Below are 16,553 nucleotides of genomic sequence, written 5' to 3'. Positions count from 1 at the left end.
TGTATAACTGATGTTTCTGTGACCTACCAAAGCAAACGAGACCACCAGCGAGAAGATGGGCTATTTCTATGTAATTATTCTAGGATTCCCCTTGATTTTAATGAAATGAGGCGGTAAAAACACTATCGCTTTTTTTTACTGGGCTGCCAGACCAACAAACTTCATGATAATAACTGAAAATTAAATTTATTAGAAATGCTTGATAACAAAACATGAATGACGATGATGGTATTGTGGCATTTCAATATCTTACAGCTGCTGACATGTAGACTAAATTAAGTTTTTAAAACAACATACAGAAGGCAAAGACTTTACCTTTTTCACATTGCATGTGCATAGAAGGTTTGTTTCCAAGAAAAAGAGCTGCTCTTCACAGTTGAGGACCAGTGTCAGAAACCAAATCTCTGTCACATACATATATTTACTTTAAGGGCTCTCTCTTCCATAAAAGTCTCAAAATGTCATTTTTAAGGGCTCTCGCCATTTTGTGATTTTACCAGCAGAAAAAATATCAATTACCATTTAAATATGCTCGACCAGAAAGAAAGAAAAAAACCTCACAACCTCCCACAAGGTGGTCTTTTTTATCACAGGAAAACATTTCATGTATGTCCTCACAAGTGCATTTTTTTCTCCCACATGCTCCACTCCTACTTTACTTGTGCTTTCACAGTCTGTGGTGTCTACTCGACTTTCCAGATAGCAATCTTGCCATCATGGCGTGCAGAGCCGCTCAGGACGTAGCGATCCTCAGCAGAGCAGAGCGTCTGGATGCTGTCCGAATGGGCCTGTAACTCCTTTGCCACAGTGTGGCTCTCTGGGTCCATCACCAACACCTGACTCTTCAGCTGACCATCACACTGACCCCCGACACCGCTTCGTCCACGACAGCCCACCCAGATCTGAGGAGGAGGAGGGGGCATCAAGGCAAGGTAGCAGTGGATAAGTGATGATTAAAGTGGAGAAAAAAGACACAGATAGAGACCAAAAAAACCTAACATGACCTAAAAATTCATGACCACTTGACAAAAGTACAGGTAACATAGTGCAGTACAAAACACAGTTTGAAGTATTCATAAGTTGCCTAACAGAATCATACTTTCCAATATGCATGTTTGTAATCTTCAACTCAACTTCCTCAATAAGCAATGCGTGCTTCGTGTTCCCATGAACCACAAGAAACTGGTGTTAGTGTTCAACACACATTACATGTCACATATTCTGCCACCTGACACGTGCTTTAGCTCACCTGGTCCTTGACTCGTATCATACAGGTGACTCCTGAACTGCCAGGCAGAGAGATTCTTTTTGATGGATGTCTGTGGTTGTTAGTGTGCCAGAGACATAGTTCCCCTGACTCTGCACAGCCCGTCCATAGCTGACCTCGCTGGAACAGACACACAAAAACTAGACTAAGCCAAAGGAAATACAGTGCGGTTGTATTTGCATATCTGTGTGTTGGGAAAAGTTGTTGGTAAAATACTTATAGTAGTAGTTGCGGTGACTCCTTATCCTATGAACATGTTTTTATGAACAGCAGACCAAATAACTGACTTGCTAAATCACCAAATGGCTGCTAACTTCCCTAATTGATAGACATAATAGCTGAGGATTGCAAAATCACCTCTGGGAAGACAATGAAGCTGCTGAAGCTACTAGGCATGCTCTGTAGGTCATCAGGAAGTACCATCCTTCTTTGTGGCGTCCCGCTCTTTTTCAGTTCCACAATGCTGTCACCACAACCTGCACATACATGCATGTCTGTTCAACAAATCATCATCAGGGTCTTTCAATGTGTAGACGCTATTGATTGAGTTCAGGCATGTCCAGAAAGGAATACACAGTAGATCTTACAGTTGCATATAGTTTATATTATAAAATGTGGATATATGTGACAGTAAAAAGGAATTAAAATCCACATTGGAAGACTCAGGTACATTCAGTCATCGGGAGCTACCAGCATACACTAAATGCCACTGGAGTGTTTGTGCATGAAATTAGCAAAAACAACTGTTTAAGAGTAGCAAGCAAAGGTAAATGTGTACACTTACAGCACCACAGTGTGCCATAATGGATCTGTATGGAGGAGAGACGGTCACAGTTGAGGTAGAACTGTCGCTTCACTTTGAGACTGGCTGAGTCCCACTGCAGAATAGTCCCATCACAGCTGCAGGAGTATGTCTGCTGGCTGTGAAAGACAGTTTGAAAAGACTGATTAAACGTCACAAACCTTTACAGCGCTGCAACAAGTCAATCTGTACTTTTAGACTCACTTTTATAAGACTGCTTTTAATATTTAACCTGATGAACAACACATCTCTACCTGCTGTGTTGATCTCTGGTGTCCACTGTGAGTCCGGTCACTTCATGTCTGTGTTCAGTCAGCTGTTTGTTGCAGGACATGCTGTGAGTGTCAATTATGTAGATTACGGAGTCCTGAGAGCCAATCCACACCTGCTCCTGGATCAATCCCAGCATGCAGTTCTGCATAGAAGAAGGGATCTTAGTTTCAATTCCTTTTGAAAACAGCAGGCTAAATGACTCAATGACAGCATAATTAGTAGTATAATTTATATATTGTACGTCTGTAAATAAACCGTATAAATGTACAGCATGTGCAATTGTTTCCATCAACTACAGAGGTTATAACGATTCCAGCACAAAAACAGCACAATGTAACAAACAAAGCGTTACAAATAATTTCATTAATGGATTAAATTAAAACATAACGAACATCTAAACAATATTAAGTTTAAATAAAACTCTATTAAAGCCGCTACGTGTATCATTACCCCCGATGCAACTCAACTGCCAACAATCGGAGATTCAGGTGTGTTATGCTAGTACAGAGGTCTGGTAAACTCACTTCTTTCTAACTCCTGATTTTTTTTATTTACAGACATGTCTTCAGTCCAAACCAATGCTAAAACTTTTCACTTTTCACACATGTACTCGAAGACCTTTAAACAAATGTGTAAAATTGGTGGAGTTACTCTTTAAATAAACATTACTCCTAGCAATAGAGTACAGCATGTCTGCTCTCACCAGCTGCGACTCTCCGACCTGGATGCAATCCTGTAGCATGGACCAGCTAGCTGCATCAAACACAACCACTTTGCCCCCACTGAGAGCCACCCACAGTTTCGGGTTCATCTCACCCTCCGAGTTATTGCTGGTCAACTGACCTGGAGAAAGAGACAAAGGGTGAGAGAGCAGTGAACCAGTGAATTATGAGAGCTGACTGCATGAAATAAAAGCATATTGCTCAGCAGGGTGGTTTAGTGTGTAGGAAACACTACCACCATGAAAATAAGAACCTCCACTTGCTACTGATTTTTACAGACAGGGCCACACTGTTCATAAATGTCTTCAGTGGAAATGGCAATACAGAAATTGAAAGGACTACAATTAGGTAGTTAACACTTAACAAGTAATTTGCATTTTATATTTTTCCAATATCCCGATAAACTGATTATAAATTACCATAGTTACTGGATAGAAATAAATAACAAATCAATACACACACTATGTCACAGCATACTTTAGCCACTCCTTTGGTGTGTTGCCTCTAACCTATATCAATTCTTAAAATCTTGTTTATCTGCTGTATACTCAGTGATCTCTTCAAACCAGATCAGCAGCCTCGCCTCCAGCTCTTGTTCTCTGTCACATTGTAAACAAATGAGAGAGTAACAAGCCAGCTATTATCCTGCCTGCTAATATGCAGCACAGCAAGACTAATGGGGTTATGTAGACAGGTTTCACTGAAGCATCTGTTGCCATACAACTATTTACAAAATATACATGTGCACACAAGCTTTCAGATGCATTTAAACATTAGGCCCTCACGCTGGCACATGTAAACCTAAATGATTTAGCCAATCAAGCAGGGAAACAATAGTCTAGATTTGCTGTTTTGATACCTACGTGCAGATTTATGCACAGAAACAGAACAGGAACAAATGACTACAGGAAATAATGCTGAAAATGTCGTTTTTTTTGTCCTGTCGGACCTGCTCATCAGGACAACTTACCACCACTTGACAGCGAGTGTCTTGTGACAATCAGTGTACAGCAGACATACAGCTATACATTAAATTAAACGGAGAGAATAAAGCTTACAGAAAATGCGAGGCACATGATAAACTCTCAGCTCAGACAGGGGTTCAGTGTGTGAACACTGACTACCATGAAACACATGAACTAATTATCAATAGACAGAAAGTTTCACGCTGTGAAGAGTAAAGGTCAGTTAGCGTAATACAACTAGGGATATGGTCAGAAACTAGGGTATTAAGAATGAGCAGTCAACAAATAATCACACACGCTGTAAACTGATCCATTTTGTACCTGGTGTGTATAGCAGCACATGCACAGTCTGAGGTTCAGCCAGGTCCAGTGATGGGTTGATCTTGTGTTTTAAAGTCTCTGAGGTAGTTTTAGGCACCATCATGGGCACTGGTCAGAGACAAACACAATGAATAGAGAGGAGTATGAAGAGAGCCCGGAGAGACATGAGAAAGAAACAGAGAATTAGAGTTAACATGATTAGCTGATTCATAGAATAGTTCAACAGAAAATTATCTGGCATGCATTTTGATAATCAATAATAAGTCATTTATTAAGCATGAATTCCTTCCAACTTCTAAAATGGTGAGAATTGATGATTTTCTTTGTATTATGAGTTAGTAAACTGAATATATTTGATACTGTTTTATATCTACCCTATACTTTCTGCCATTTTACAGACCTAATGATTAACCCAGTAACTATTAGATTAATATCCACAATGAAGCAAGCAAAATGATCCTCTTTATTTGTGTGAAAAGAAAGAAGAAAAAAAAGAACAAGAAGCCGAAAAAGAGTGACCCCAGACCTTCATGTTTGATCTTGTCAAAGTAAGCCAGCATTGAGGCAGCAATGACGGGCCTCTGGGTGTGCAGGCAGGCCATGACAGCGTCCATTAACATGACATTGGTCAGAGCCTGAGTCATGTACTGAGGGTCCTAAAGAGACAATAAATAAACCATATGTTAAAAAAATGTTAGTACATTAATACAAGGGAGTAAACAAAACAACACACTGGATATTGACCTTGACCTTGACATTGTCAAAAAAGTCACTAAATCACTGCTATAGTGGTCATATTATGCTACAGGCTCAGGCTCTGTCACTCGTTCACTGTAATTAGAGCCCAATATAAGAGACAAACTCTAGATGGCATTTCCTGTTTTGGTGTAAGCTCTGGTTGGCTCTGGCAAAGTCACAGTTCACCACTGTACAAATCTGACCAGTGAATGTACACGGTGGGTCAGTGTTGTCATGGTGGATCTTGCATTTAAGAATTGGGAGGTTATTATTTAAGTAGTGTATTAACCTGTTCTGTGTAATATTATATATGAAATATAATAAAAAATATATATTTCAGGATCACTTTGCAGACATTGTTGTACCTTGTGTTGGTCGGCCATCTTGCGTCCGGCCCACATCTCTTTCACCACAAGGTTCCAGAGTTCAGTCTCTGTCTTCAGGTTGGCCTCAAACACCTCAGACCTGCTGGAGGTCTGGATACGAAGGGAAGGAATACGAACAAGTAGAAAGGGAGCTGAGGCAATCTTCACCTCCTGTACAGATATGGGGGGAGTTATTTGTTGAAATAAGAGTGCAGTGTTATGAATTAAGACTCCAAAGACAATATCATTCACAGAATAGGTGTTAAAGACACTTGACCTGTATGTCTCTGAACTTTGTGATTTCCAGAAAGCCCGGTCGTCCCTCGGTAAGCAAGAATAGACGTTTCTGTGTCATGGCGATTTTCCCCACGCCGTGGGAGGTCTTGACACACGATGACAACTTGTAGACACACTCGCTATTGTCAAGATGGTCTATGACCCCAGAGGGCAAGTTGACGTCTTGTGCCTCGGCCTCTGTCTCCTTCCAGAAGGTGTAGAAGTCTCTGAAGAGGTCGGGGTCCACCTGCTTTGGCTGGCCTGGGACATAGAGAGAGAGGTATGCAGACAGGTGCAAGCAGACAGACAAACATATGCAAGACAAAGACACATTGAGGGGCAGAAACACGTATCAATATAAGCTAAAAACATGTACATAAACCCACTGACACAAATGGATTAAATTAGCTGCACATTTAATCGCAGATATAGATGCGTATTGTTCTAAAGTGTTACTAAATGACACGTCAATGACTGACACGACAATTACAAGCCAAGCTATTTGTTTTTTTTATCCCATCTGTCCATGCATGATTGTCTTTTCACGTGCGATAAAAATAAAAACAAAGACGGGGAAAACCATGTTGAGAAACAAAACAAACAATTAAGTCTGAATCCATTTCATGACCCTTGTCACATGACATCACTTCTTTCTTTCTCATGTTTTCTGCTGCTCTAAACTAAGACTTTATTTGACTTACTAACTATAAATCTGGAATACGTTATGTCCCTCTGAAAATCAGAAAAAGTTTCTTATCTTATATCTCATGATGACTAAAAACCATTCATTAGATTTACACATCTGAGAGTTGATCATTTTGTTCTGATACCCAATGCAAATTATCTATTTATCTAATTATCTAACTATTAGCTGCATTTCCTGAGGAAAATATCTGTCTCTTTCTGCCATCTCTTCACCAAAACAGTTGCCTGGTGCAGTCAAAAACAACACTGATGAGCGCAAACACAACAGAAAAACTGCAGGTTGTAAAACCAAAACAACAGACTGAAAAGACTCTAAAACGCTCAAAGTTGAGAGAGAGAACAGTGTCCAGGTACTAATAGCCCCATGTGGTCATTCTAAAGTTTTAAGTTTACTCAAGTTTTTACTACATAGCTGTTTTCTTCACTTCAGTTGGACACTGGCTTTGCATTTATGTGTGGCATGGTTCATTTTACAATCTGTGTGTGTGTGTGTGTGTGTGTGTGTGAGAGAGTGATTGAGAATGTGCCGTACAGACTGTACTTCACACTTACAGAGCATTAAAAGAGTCTAACAGATCATTTGATTCCATAATGTCAGCAACAAGTGATTAAACCGATTCAGACATTTTTTTGCAGTGCTGGTGGAGAAAATAATTACTGTATAATCACTGCTGTGTCCACTATGTCAGCTCAGAGCACATCTAATCAACAACATGGCACTTCTAAGTCCGGGGTTTCACATTGCTAATTTCTATACAATTTAAAACCGATCTCTAAACTACATCAACTTCCCTGTCTTCGCTTACCGTAAGTGAGAGCATCAAATAAACGGTGTATGGTTGCTACATCCTTAACAATCCGGCACTCCTGCACGCAACGCACAAACTCTTCCTGATGCAGATTTTCTCGGGGAAGCACAAACTTCTTGACATGGTCATCAGGCTGCACCAGTGACTTCTCGTTCTCTGCCTTCACCTAATAAATGAGAAAAAAGACAATACCACCAAGAGGCAGACTTTCACCAAACACACTCCCTATAATAATTGAGATTTCCCCTTCAACCACCACTTATACAAGATGGGAATAAGGATTGTTTAACCGACTGACCTTCAGGATGAGTCTCTTAAGTTCAGGTCGTCTGTCAGCTTGCTGTCTCTCGTCTCGGTGCAGTGAGTCCACGAGCCATGTCACCAGCTGTGTGGGGAAGATGGCGGTGTCCGTCTTGTAGAGGTTCTGGAAATCACCCAGAGCGTCCAGCCGGCGCAAACACAATGTGTTGATAAAACCACGCAAGTAGTAAAATCTGCAGGGGGAAAATTATTAAATGACTCAAGTCTTTGGAGTCAGCACCGACACAAACATGTTTTTAGAGGAATAAAGAAGATCAATAACAAGAGGAATGGAGGGGGGTAAACAACTAAAAGTGAAAAAAATTTACTACAAATGCTACCAGACCAGAGGATGGAAAGAGAAAAGAATAATAAAAACACAATACCTGGCCAGCAGAGTAGGTTTCTCGTTTTGGACAGAGAAGATGGCCTTGCCAAGCTGCTGGATCAGCTCACTGTAATAACTTTGAATAGAGTGAAAGGACAGAGAGACTGGGAAATCTGGGAGCTGAAACACTCTTACTGGCTTAGGAGTAGTTCTCAGTGCTAGTAGACAAAGAGATATGAAGTGCAGGGAGGGAGAAGGGAGGATAAGGCCAAGGCAAGAAGGGGAGACAAACAGAGAAAAGTTTAATCTCTTCCAGCTACTTTGTCTATATCTTGACAGTTTTGCCTCTGTAGTGCCTAAAAATCCTCTCTGGTCTCACCATGGTCAGGCAAGATGATCCTGGTCAAAGGTGTGTTTCTTTGGAAGCTGATAGTTTGGTTATCTCGAAGGTTTGGGAGGCTCATCCCCAATCTCTTGCTCCGCTCTAGCCTGCTCTCTGAAATAGAGCTCTTTCTCCGGTCTTGAATCTCCTGTATGGTGGGTCTGTGTGGGACTTTGACTGTAGCCTTCATCCTACATGACACGTGATAGAAACCATGCTTGGCAGGAGATGCTTGAACACCACAAGAAGATATAGATTTGTATTTTTTCATAAAGTTAGGGGAGAGTGCAGTTGTTATTTGGTACCACGCCTCAGCTGCGGATATCAAAATGTTGTCAGTTAATATAAACATATGTGCTGTTCGACTGGCCCAGTATATTCAGTTAGTGGCTGTACCTGCAATGTGATCAGGTATTTGTGTTCACGCCTATTAATGATACATTAGGTTGTGCTTTTGTCCCTATTTATACCAATTAGAGGACACGCAAAAGTGGTGAACTTTATGAATATCATCAGTTGTGGCTCATCAGAGTCTTTTTAGATCTAATAACTCACTTCTGCATTTCTGAACGAGTGCTGAGTTCCAGTCGAGCAAAGTTGTCCATTTTCCTGTTGAGACGATCCTTGAGGAAGAAGTGGAAGATGTGTGTCTCCAATACCTGTAAACCAGCCGTGTTAATTTGAAGATGAGCACCTGGCCCAGCATCCCAATTTGTCAGCCATTCAAGTTAAAAGAATAGAAAAAATATCACTTGTTTTACCAAGTTAGTATTTACCTTCTTGTAAAAAAGCTGTTCATCTGGCTCTCTGGTTTTCAGGAATTCCTCACTGTTAAAAACTCGATGTTCATAGTTCAGATGACTGCTAACATCCCTGTTATATACATACATGTATAAATTAACAAAATCTATATTTTTAGGAGGACCATCCCATTAGATCTCAGTATACAAAGAACCTGAATATGTTGACAATCAGTTCCAGTGTGATCCTCTGGATGTCGTGGTTGAGGTTTTGTTGCCATGCTCTTCTCTGTGCCCGCTGCTCACTGATGTCAGTGCAGCTTGCATGGTGGCACTGATACAGGTCAAAATGTATCTTCAGGGACTGACACCTGCAAAAACACACTCATACTGTAAAAAAAAAAAACAAAAACAGAAACATATTCATATCTCTTCAGAAATTTTGGAAAAGTTACTGTATCAGTAAAGTTGTCCATCTACAATCCAAGTCCAAATCCATATGCTGCTTTTGTGGTTTGTTTGTTTGTTTGTATAGTAGTACTAGAAATGAGCAGTAGCTGTATTACTATTAGCATTACAATGATTACCTCTGTATGAAGCAGTCTGCAGAAGCCGGGGGAATCTCTGGTAGGTCAATAGTCTCAGAACAAGAAGTGGAAACACTTCCATTATCAATGTTGATTAGGATCAGATCATCCGTTTCCTGGATGAAGGAAGATCAAGAGTAAAATAAATCTCTCCTCCTAGTGCACTAAGTTAAAGTTTTAGTATCTATATATATATATATATATATATATATATATATATATATATATATATATATATATATATATATATATTCACTGTAAAACTGTATCTCAACCTCCTGTAGATAAAAAACATCTTGCATTTACATTTATTCAGATACAGTAAATATAATTATTAAGTATAAGTATTTGCATTATTCTTTTCATTTTCCACGTCAACCTTTTTCTAAAATCTTTGATCACAAAAAAGTGTCCTGTACTGTGTACTTACAGCAGCAACCTCTTCAAAATGGTTGACGTGGCAGCCCATCAGGAAGGCAGTAGGAGCCATGAGAAAGTCCAACATGCCTCTAGCCAGGACAGGAACATATGGCTGCTGCCATGACAGAGGCTGGAAGACATAAGGGAGGATGGATAAAGTAATGGATCATAGATTAAAGGATGGACATCTTAATTAAAGTATTATGGAGGATTCAACAGCTTTCAATGAGCAGCAACTATGCAGTTGATCAAGAATGATACGGTACATGCACTGACAGAAACTAGGAAAAGAGAGCCAGAGCCTTTAGCTACCAGGCTCCTCTCCTTTGGAAACAGTTCAGTTTCAGTTTTCAGTTCAGGAGGCAGACACCCTCTCCACTTTTAAGAGCAGGCTTAAGATGTTCTTCTGTGTCAAAGCTTATAGTTAGCCCTCCCCCCTCTACCCCCTCTCTCCAAAGTGCTTGTTCATGGTGGGAATTGTTGGGTCTCTGTAACATTTAATTGAAAAGTCATTCTGATATAATAGTTATGAGTTAAATTCAATAAAAATCAAGATCAAATTTAACACAACTGTGCCCTTTGCAGATATTTTCGACTTACCTGCAAAAAAAGCAGCAAGCTCTCTGCCACCAGTGTAAGTCTGGCCCAATCAGCAGAAAATAACACCACCCGCTGTTCCTGCAGGAGACAAGAGAGCACCTACAGAGACAGGGACAGAAGAACGTACAGAGAAAGAGACATTAAAGTTAATGTGAGCTTCGTCCTGTTTCACTAACATTAACACAACAGGTGTGTGTAATACCTGCAGTAGTTGCTGTGGCCTGAAGCAGAAGAAAGGCAGATGGAGGTCTAAATCTATAGCTGGGTGGTCTTTGTCTTCTCTGGATGGTAATACAATGGTCAGAGGACGCAAAGTAAACATCTGCAAACATACAGAGTGATATAGTTTGTGTTCTTACAACTTCGGTCTGGCTGCATCACAGTCAGACGATGCAGAGGAAGTGAATATATGTACAAAACGTACACGAGTATGCTACTACTTAGTCTTTTGTATCAGCAATATGATCCTGGCAACTCCTGGCTTGTGATTATTATGAATGTAAATATTTTGGACAACAATAGAGTGAATGGATCATCATATAACTGCAGTTTGGCTACAAAACTAGTGTAAAATATTCCACACACACACCAAATGCAGCTGTCCAGGGGGCGGGATAGGCACCAGTGCCAGTTTGGCTGCAAATTCCTTCACTTTGCCCTCCATGTCTGATAAACGACAAGTTCTCAGCTGGATTAACAGACTAACAAAGAAACAGAAAGAGAGTGAGAGCGACAGGGACACGAGAAAGACACGAGAAGAATTTTCTCTTATTACATTTATTAGTGCAAACAATTAGTGCAACAATGCCTGCAAACCTTGTGATAACCATCATTTGGATTAAGTTACCAGACAAATGTTAATAAAATAAAATAGGTGTTAAACCTTCATCACTGTTAGCCTATTAACAGGTATATCTTTCATTCAGCATTCATTAACGTAAAAATTAACGTAAAAAACCTATTAGCCAAGAAGTCAACAGTGTTTCTCACCATGACAGACAGTCTTTGAGTGCAGTGAAGTAAGGATACTTGGATATTACACAGAAACTATAGGCAGAGAAAAGTTTAGAAAACTTGAAGGACCCAGCTCCATTCTCTAAGACAGACATCCCTTCCTGTAAAAACACCAGAAGGACAGTGGACCGCTGAGGTAAGGTTTTTATAATGCATCAGGTTAGAGAATTGGTTGCAGTAGTAAAACACAGTTGGGATTTAGTTCAACTATTGGTGTTTTGTGTAGTACTGTGTACCTACCAGTATCGGTCGGTAACACTGCATTACTACTCCATGGGTCTTGTTGCCAAAGACATCAGTAAAAACCAGGAAGTGGAACTGTTCATCTTTCTGTTCTTTGGTTACTTGGAGCCCATCTGGTAAAAAGAACAAAATATCAGAACACGTTAAGACATAGGCATGATATAATTCAATTACAAGAATTTAAACTTTGTGTTACACAACACAAACACATAGGTAACTGTTGAGAAATCATGTCAATGTGGATTTGACACAGAGAGTTGATCATTGTTCATTTCAGTGTCCTCGATTAGGGAAAAAAATTCTATGTTTTATCCTCTTTACAGGAGCTATAACCTTTTCTCAATGGACACTTGTCACATTTAGACATTTAACTGCCATTATATGTGTCTGTGTGTGGCAGGGAATATCAAATACCCGGGAAGCAGAGTTGAGGTAAAGCCATAAGGTCGATGTCTTTAGGAACAATGACATCTTCACCTCCTCCTCTTCCGTCTGCTCCTCCACCTGCAAAAATATGAGGGACTGAAATAATACAAAATCACTACTGATGACAAAATAAGACCTGGGACAAATCAGAAACCTTAATGGAAACAAGATGTTTGTGGCTCCAAAAAGCATTCTGTGTGGATAAAAATACCAGAACCAGACCTTGGCTGGGAGTTGCTGCCACTGAAGGAGGGTGCTCCCTCTTCTTCCTGAGAAAGGAACGCCGCCTCTTACCATGTGACTTCACTGCTTCGCTCTCAGCTGGAAGTCTGCTAACAAAGGGAGGCGCAAGGACATGCAGTACCTCTGGCTCCAACAGGAGGTGCTCTGGAGTTCCATTATTTTTAAAGACCTGAGTGGGAGACAGGAAGGGAAGGATTGGGGGCGGCGGATCTCTTATTAATGTAATTAGCCTTGATACATGCTATAATGCAGATTCCACATATTCTACATATTCCTGTGGCTCATTTAATAAAAGAGAGAAGGAAAATGATGAACTGATTCTGAAAGTCAAACTCTGGCATTATTTTTGTTGTCAGGACCAATGTTTGCTGTGTGTCCTCTCCCATGCTCATTGTACAGTTATTTAATGCCAAAGCTAGTCTTTCTTGGTGAGTCTAAAATAATAAAAGAAACATGTTACATGGGAATCTGCTGATGACATTTAGCTTTTTCGTAATTCAAACATTACCCTACTTTTGGGCATTTTGAGTTTAAAGTTTTCATTGGTGCACTGCTTTCTTGGCTAGGTCTCCCTTGACTAAAGAAATCCTTAATCTCAGTGGAACTAGCCTGGTTAATAAAAAGATAAAAGTAATAAAAGGTGACATTTTATAGGTATTCGCTATGCACACAAAAACCTTTTAAAAATCATGACAATACCAGTAAATTAAACTTAATCTCATGATATAAAAAAATCAACAGTCCAACTAAACTGATTGGTGTGTTGGGTTGCGTTTGGAGACAAATACCTGGTCAGCCTCCCTGAGTTTGTCGTTAGATGCTCCTACCACCACACAGGCTTCCAGCAGAACAGGAGGCAGATGGTCAGACATCACTGACACCAGCCCAGAGACCCAGTTGGACCAGCAGAATTGGGCCAAGGGCCAACTCAGACCTGCTGGACCACAACCACTGAAAGTAACAGGGAAAGCAAACAGAGAAAGGAGTGAAAAGAGTTGTTTTGTTTCTTTTTCTTTCAGCTGCTCCACATACAGCAAACCGGGCCCCGCCCAACCCGGGATGGAGATCTGATTATCCGCATTTTTTTAATTTGGCAGCGGCTTGAGAATAACTCTGGGTTAAGTGTCTTTCCAAAGGACACTTGGACACATGGACAGGAGGAGGTTGGGATCAAACCGCCAACCCCCTGTGATCAGTAGATGACCCATTCCAGCTCATTATCACTGCCGCTGTTCTCATCAACAACAACTTCTAAAGACCCAGTCAGGCATTTTTTTTTCACCACAGCAATTATTACAGATACAAGCCTTTCACAGAATCTGAGTTTAATTTGATTGTATTACATCTGACATTACATGGTGCACATATCACATGTTCCACATATTTTCCTAACAGGAGTTGCACAACACTATGTAATTTGGGATATACTGCATAATTCTGCAATGCACTACTTTTTACACTTCTGTCCAGGGTTTTAGTCTGTGGCACCAGTGGCACCTATGAAGTGTTCTTAGAAATCCAAATAACAACTTAGGAAAAGAATTGAATTAGTTAAACTGATTTGGCACTCATCAATTCCTAGTATTTTTCACTGCACATCCACACAATGAGATAAAGGACAGACGCATTATTTTAAATCCCCTCTTTGCGGTTTTTTCCTTTTTTTTTCGGCCGTTCTCCTTTTTTGTACAGCTGAGTTACCGCAGTGAAGAGCAAATTATTTTAAATCACATTTCCCTGTTCCTGTTTCTTAGTCTAGTCTCTTCTTGGAAAATTGGGCTCATGTGTGCAGAGGAGGATGGGCAAACACACACAAAAACATAGAGAAAATGATTTGCAACTGGGCCACATTGAATGGGCTTAAAACAGCGGCAGAAACAGATACATCTTAAGCTCTTGTTGACTGAGGATGAGCTGCAAAAAATAACTAAGTGTTCTGGTATGGAAATAAAGTATTTTTAAATATTTATGTTTTTATCCTCATCCTTATTTTACAGATAAAAACGAATTGTTTGACCATTGGTCAAACAGTGTAGCACTGTTACACTGTAAAATGAAATGATAACTAATCTTCAGCAGCAGGGATGTCCAACCTAACTGAACTAATATCGCATTAAAAAGGACACGCCACATGACCTGCTGCTGTCCCTTCATTATTGGTCCAGGGATGTGACATGTCATAATATACAGTACAATCATGTGACCCTTGATAAACAGGGAAAATTCCACATTAGACCATAACAACACAGTCTTTTTAGATCATTTTTAGTGTGAAGGAACAGAGTGGAAGAGCGGGATAAACACATACAGACAAGCATTTACACCAATGCAAGCAGATGAAAAGAGCCATTTCTGGAAGTTCGATGAGCAGAAACATGACCTAAAACAACTATTTCTGACCTTCAGATGATGGAAATAATCTGTAGGCTATGGTCACAGGCTTGTGGTGGAGTGCAGAGAAACAGTACATGTCACTCCTTTGATCTGCTCCCATGCAAATCCAGAAAATTGTATCAGACACAGTACTTTTCCAGTTTTTCATCAATTTTAGTCATTTCTATCTTAAGCAAAGCAACATGACTTTCTTTCACTTTCTTTCACTTCTTTCAACAATGGTGTGTAGCTAATATAAACCTCACCTGAAGATGAAATACTGACTGCTCCGGTTATATTAAAGACATTGTTAAAAAATAGGTCACTGGCAAAACAAGAAAATCAATGTAATGCTATGCTTGCTTTGAGCTAATTCACCCCTTCAGGACCTAATGTGTCAAGGTGAGACCACTGCCACACTGTTAAAGCAACAATGTTACACATTAAGGTCACAGAATATCATTTTACAGTCATATTCCTACACAAGCCAGGTCTGAGCAAGATAAAGGTTTAGCAAATAACTTAGCATTTAGCAAATTAAAGTTAGGAACCGAGCTAAAAGTGCTTTATTGCAGCTGTGGCATGTGACACTGAGTCACAAGCCTGAACAGGTGAGAGGATGCTAGTCAACGATATGCTGTTAAAGTAAGTCCCAAAAAAAAACTCTTAAAAGTCAATAAATAACCTGTCATTAGAGGTGAGGCTTCTCTTTCAGGTCACTAACCTCCTCACAGACGACCGAGCGGCTCCTCATTCATCCCCCTTTTACTTTCATGAGGTCCAGAGCTAAAGTTACTCCAACTGCGCAGCAAACTGCGGCGCTACTGACTGCGCTCATCCCGGGTCCCATGTTAACTATCTGTCACTGCTTCCTGTTTCTCTGTGTGGAAGTACAAACATGCGCATTGATGATTTCAGGAAGCACGGTGCAGTATTATTTAATGCATATATTATTGTTATAGGTGTGGCGTAGTAATTCTATCTTGTACCACAATTAGGCTCTACAATGTCCTGCATAATTTGAGATCTAATGTTTCAAATATGTTTGAGATCAATGTGACATTTGACTAATTGGCTGTGGTCTGATAAAATTATAATGCTCCGATTGGATTTCCAGCTAAAGGAGATGCCTGTATGAGTATATACTGACTTTGGACTGTAATGTGTGTAAATGACATGTAGCCTAAGTTATTTATCATGATGGATTTAACCTTTGCTAATAGCTTGATCTCGTTGTAGTAACTCACACTGGCCTGAAGGTGGCGGTGGTTGACTGGATGGAGCATTACAGTCAGCCAGACAGCACTGCATGCATAATGAACACCTTGAGAGCTTTTGTTTTTTGCACATATTTCAGTTTATATCAAATAAATACAAATAAAATGAGACAAAAATGATAAATAATAGACAGGGGTTTTTGCTGGTATGCTTTGACAAGATGGGTTGTGCAGAAGATAATGTGGTTGGTTCCTGTTCAGAAACATTCACCTACATTCTTGTCTACAGGTTTACACCTTCTCATGGAATTATCTCACTATAATGACTCACAACAATAAGTCCTTCACAAGATTATGACATTTCTTGTTGACGTTTTTACAAATAGGTAAAACTATCACTTCATTGTTTTGTTTATTTTTTGTAATTCTCTTATCAG

The 16,553-nt window shown here is 40.0% G+C and overlaps 1 protein-coding gene across 4 annotated transcripts; it reads right to left on the bottom strand.

The window, feature by feature from the left end:
- Nucleotides 1-170: 170 nt before the first annotated feature.
- Nucleotides 171-15,759, bottom strand: LOC127367255 (DENN domain-containing protein 3). 4 transcript variants are annotated; one of them, XM_051406957.1, is made up of 29 exons: nucleotides 15,624-15,759; nucleotides 14,927-15,010; nucleotides 13,315-13,477; nucleotides 12,506-12,695; nucleotides 12,272-12,379; nucleotides 11,855-11,970; nucleotides 11,591-11,715; nucleotides 11,190-11,301; nucleotides 10,803-10,922; nucleotides 10,601-10,699; nucleotides 10,011-10,130; nucleotides 9,581-9,696; nucleotides 9,209-9,364; nucleotides 9,030-9,126; nucleotides 8,809-8,912; nucleotides 8,251-8,444; nucleotides 7,930-8,089; nucleotides 7,542-7,737; nucleotides 7,241-7,409; nucleotides 5,731-5,990; nucleotides 5,454-5,624; nucleotides 4,877-5,006; nucleotides 4,351-4,458; nucleotides 3,046-3,185; nucleotides 2,324-2,484; nucleotides 2,052-2,188; nucleotides 1,625-1,743; nucleotides 1,250-1,387; nucleotides 171-902 (listed from the first exon to the last, which is right to left on the bottom strand). In XM_051406957.1, exons 3-29 carry the CDS (start codon nucleotides 13,396-13,398, stop codon nucleotides 684-686), a joined length of 3,849 nt encoding a protein of 1,282 aa, XP_051262917.1. In that variant the 5' UTR covers nucleotides 13,399-13,477; nucleotides 14,927-15,010; nucleotides 15,624-15,759; the 3' UTR covers nucleotides 171-683. The 4 variants fall into 4 exon arrangements, with proteins under 4 accessions (XP_051262917.1, XP_051262916.1, XP_051262915.1 ...); XM_051406956.1 differs by lacking the exon at nucleotides 14,927-15,010 and having other exon boundaries at nucleotides 15,585-15,759; XM_051406955.1 differs by lacking the exon at nucleotides 14,927-15,010.
- Nucleotides 15,760-16,553: the final 794 nt, after the last annotated feature.

The sequence above is a fragment of the Dicentrarchus labrax genome, unplaced genomic scaffold, assembly GCF_905237075.1.
Source record: "Dicentrarchus labrax unplaced genomic scaffold, dlabrax2021, whole genome shotgun sequence".
In the NCBI taxonomy this organism is placed as follows: Eukaryota; Metazoa; Chordata; class Actinopteri; family Moronidae; genus Dicentrarchus; species Dicentrarchus labrax.
This window is presented reverse-complemented; position numbering and strand designations above follow the sequence as displayed.

Coding starts and splice junctions, on each gene's coding strand:
- LOC127367255 (XM_051406956.1), bottom strand. CDS start 13,398: ATGTCTGACCATCTGCCTCCTGTTCTGCTGGAAGCCTGTGTGGTGGTA. Junction 11,971..12,271: donor ACCTCAACTCTGCTTCCCGG/GTATTTGATATT, acceptor TCTTTTTACCAG/ATGGGCTCCAAGTAACCAAA. Junction 5,991..7,240: donor ATTTGATGCTCTCACTTACG/GTAAGCGAAGAC, acceptor TCTATGTCCCAG/GCCAGCCAAAGCAGGTGGAC.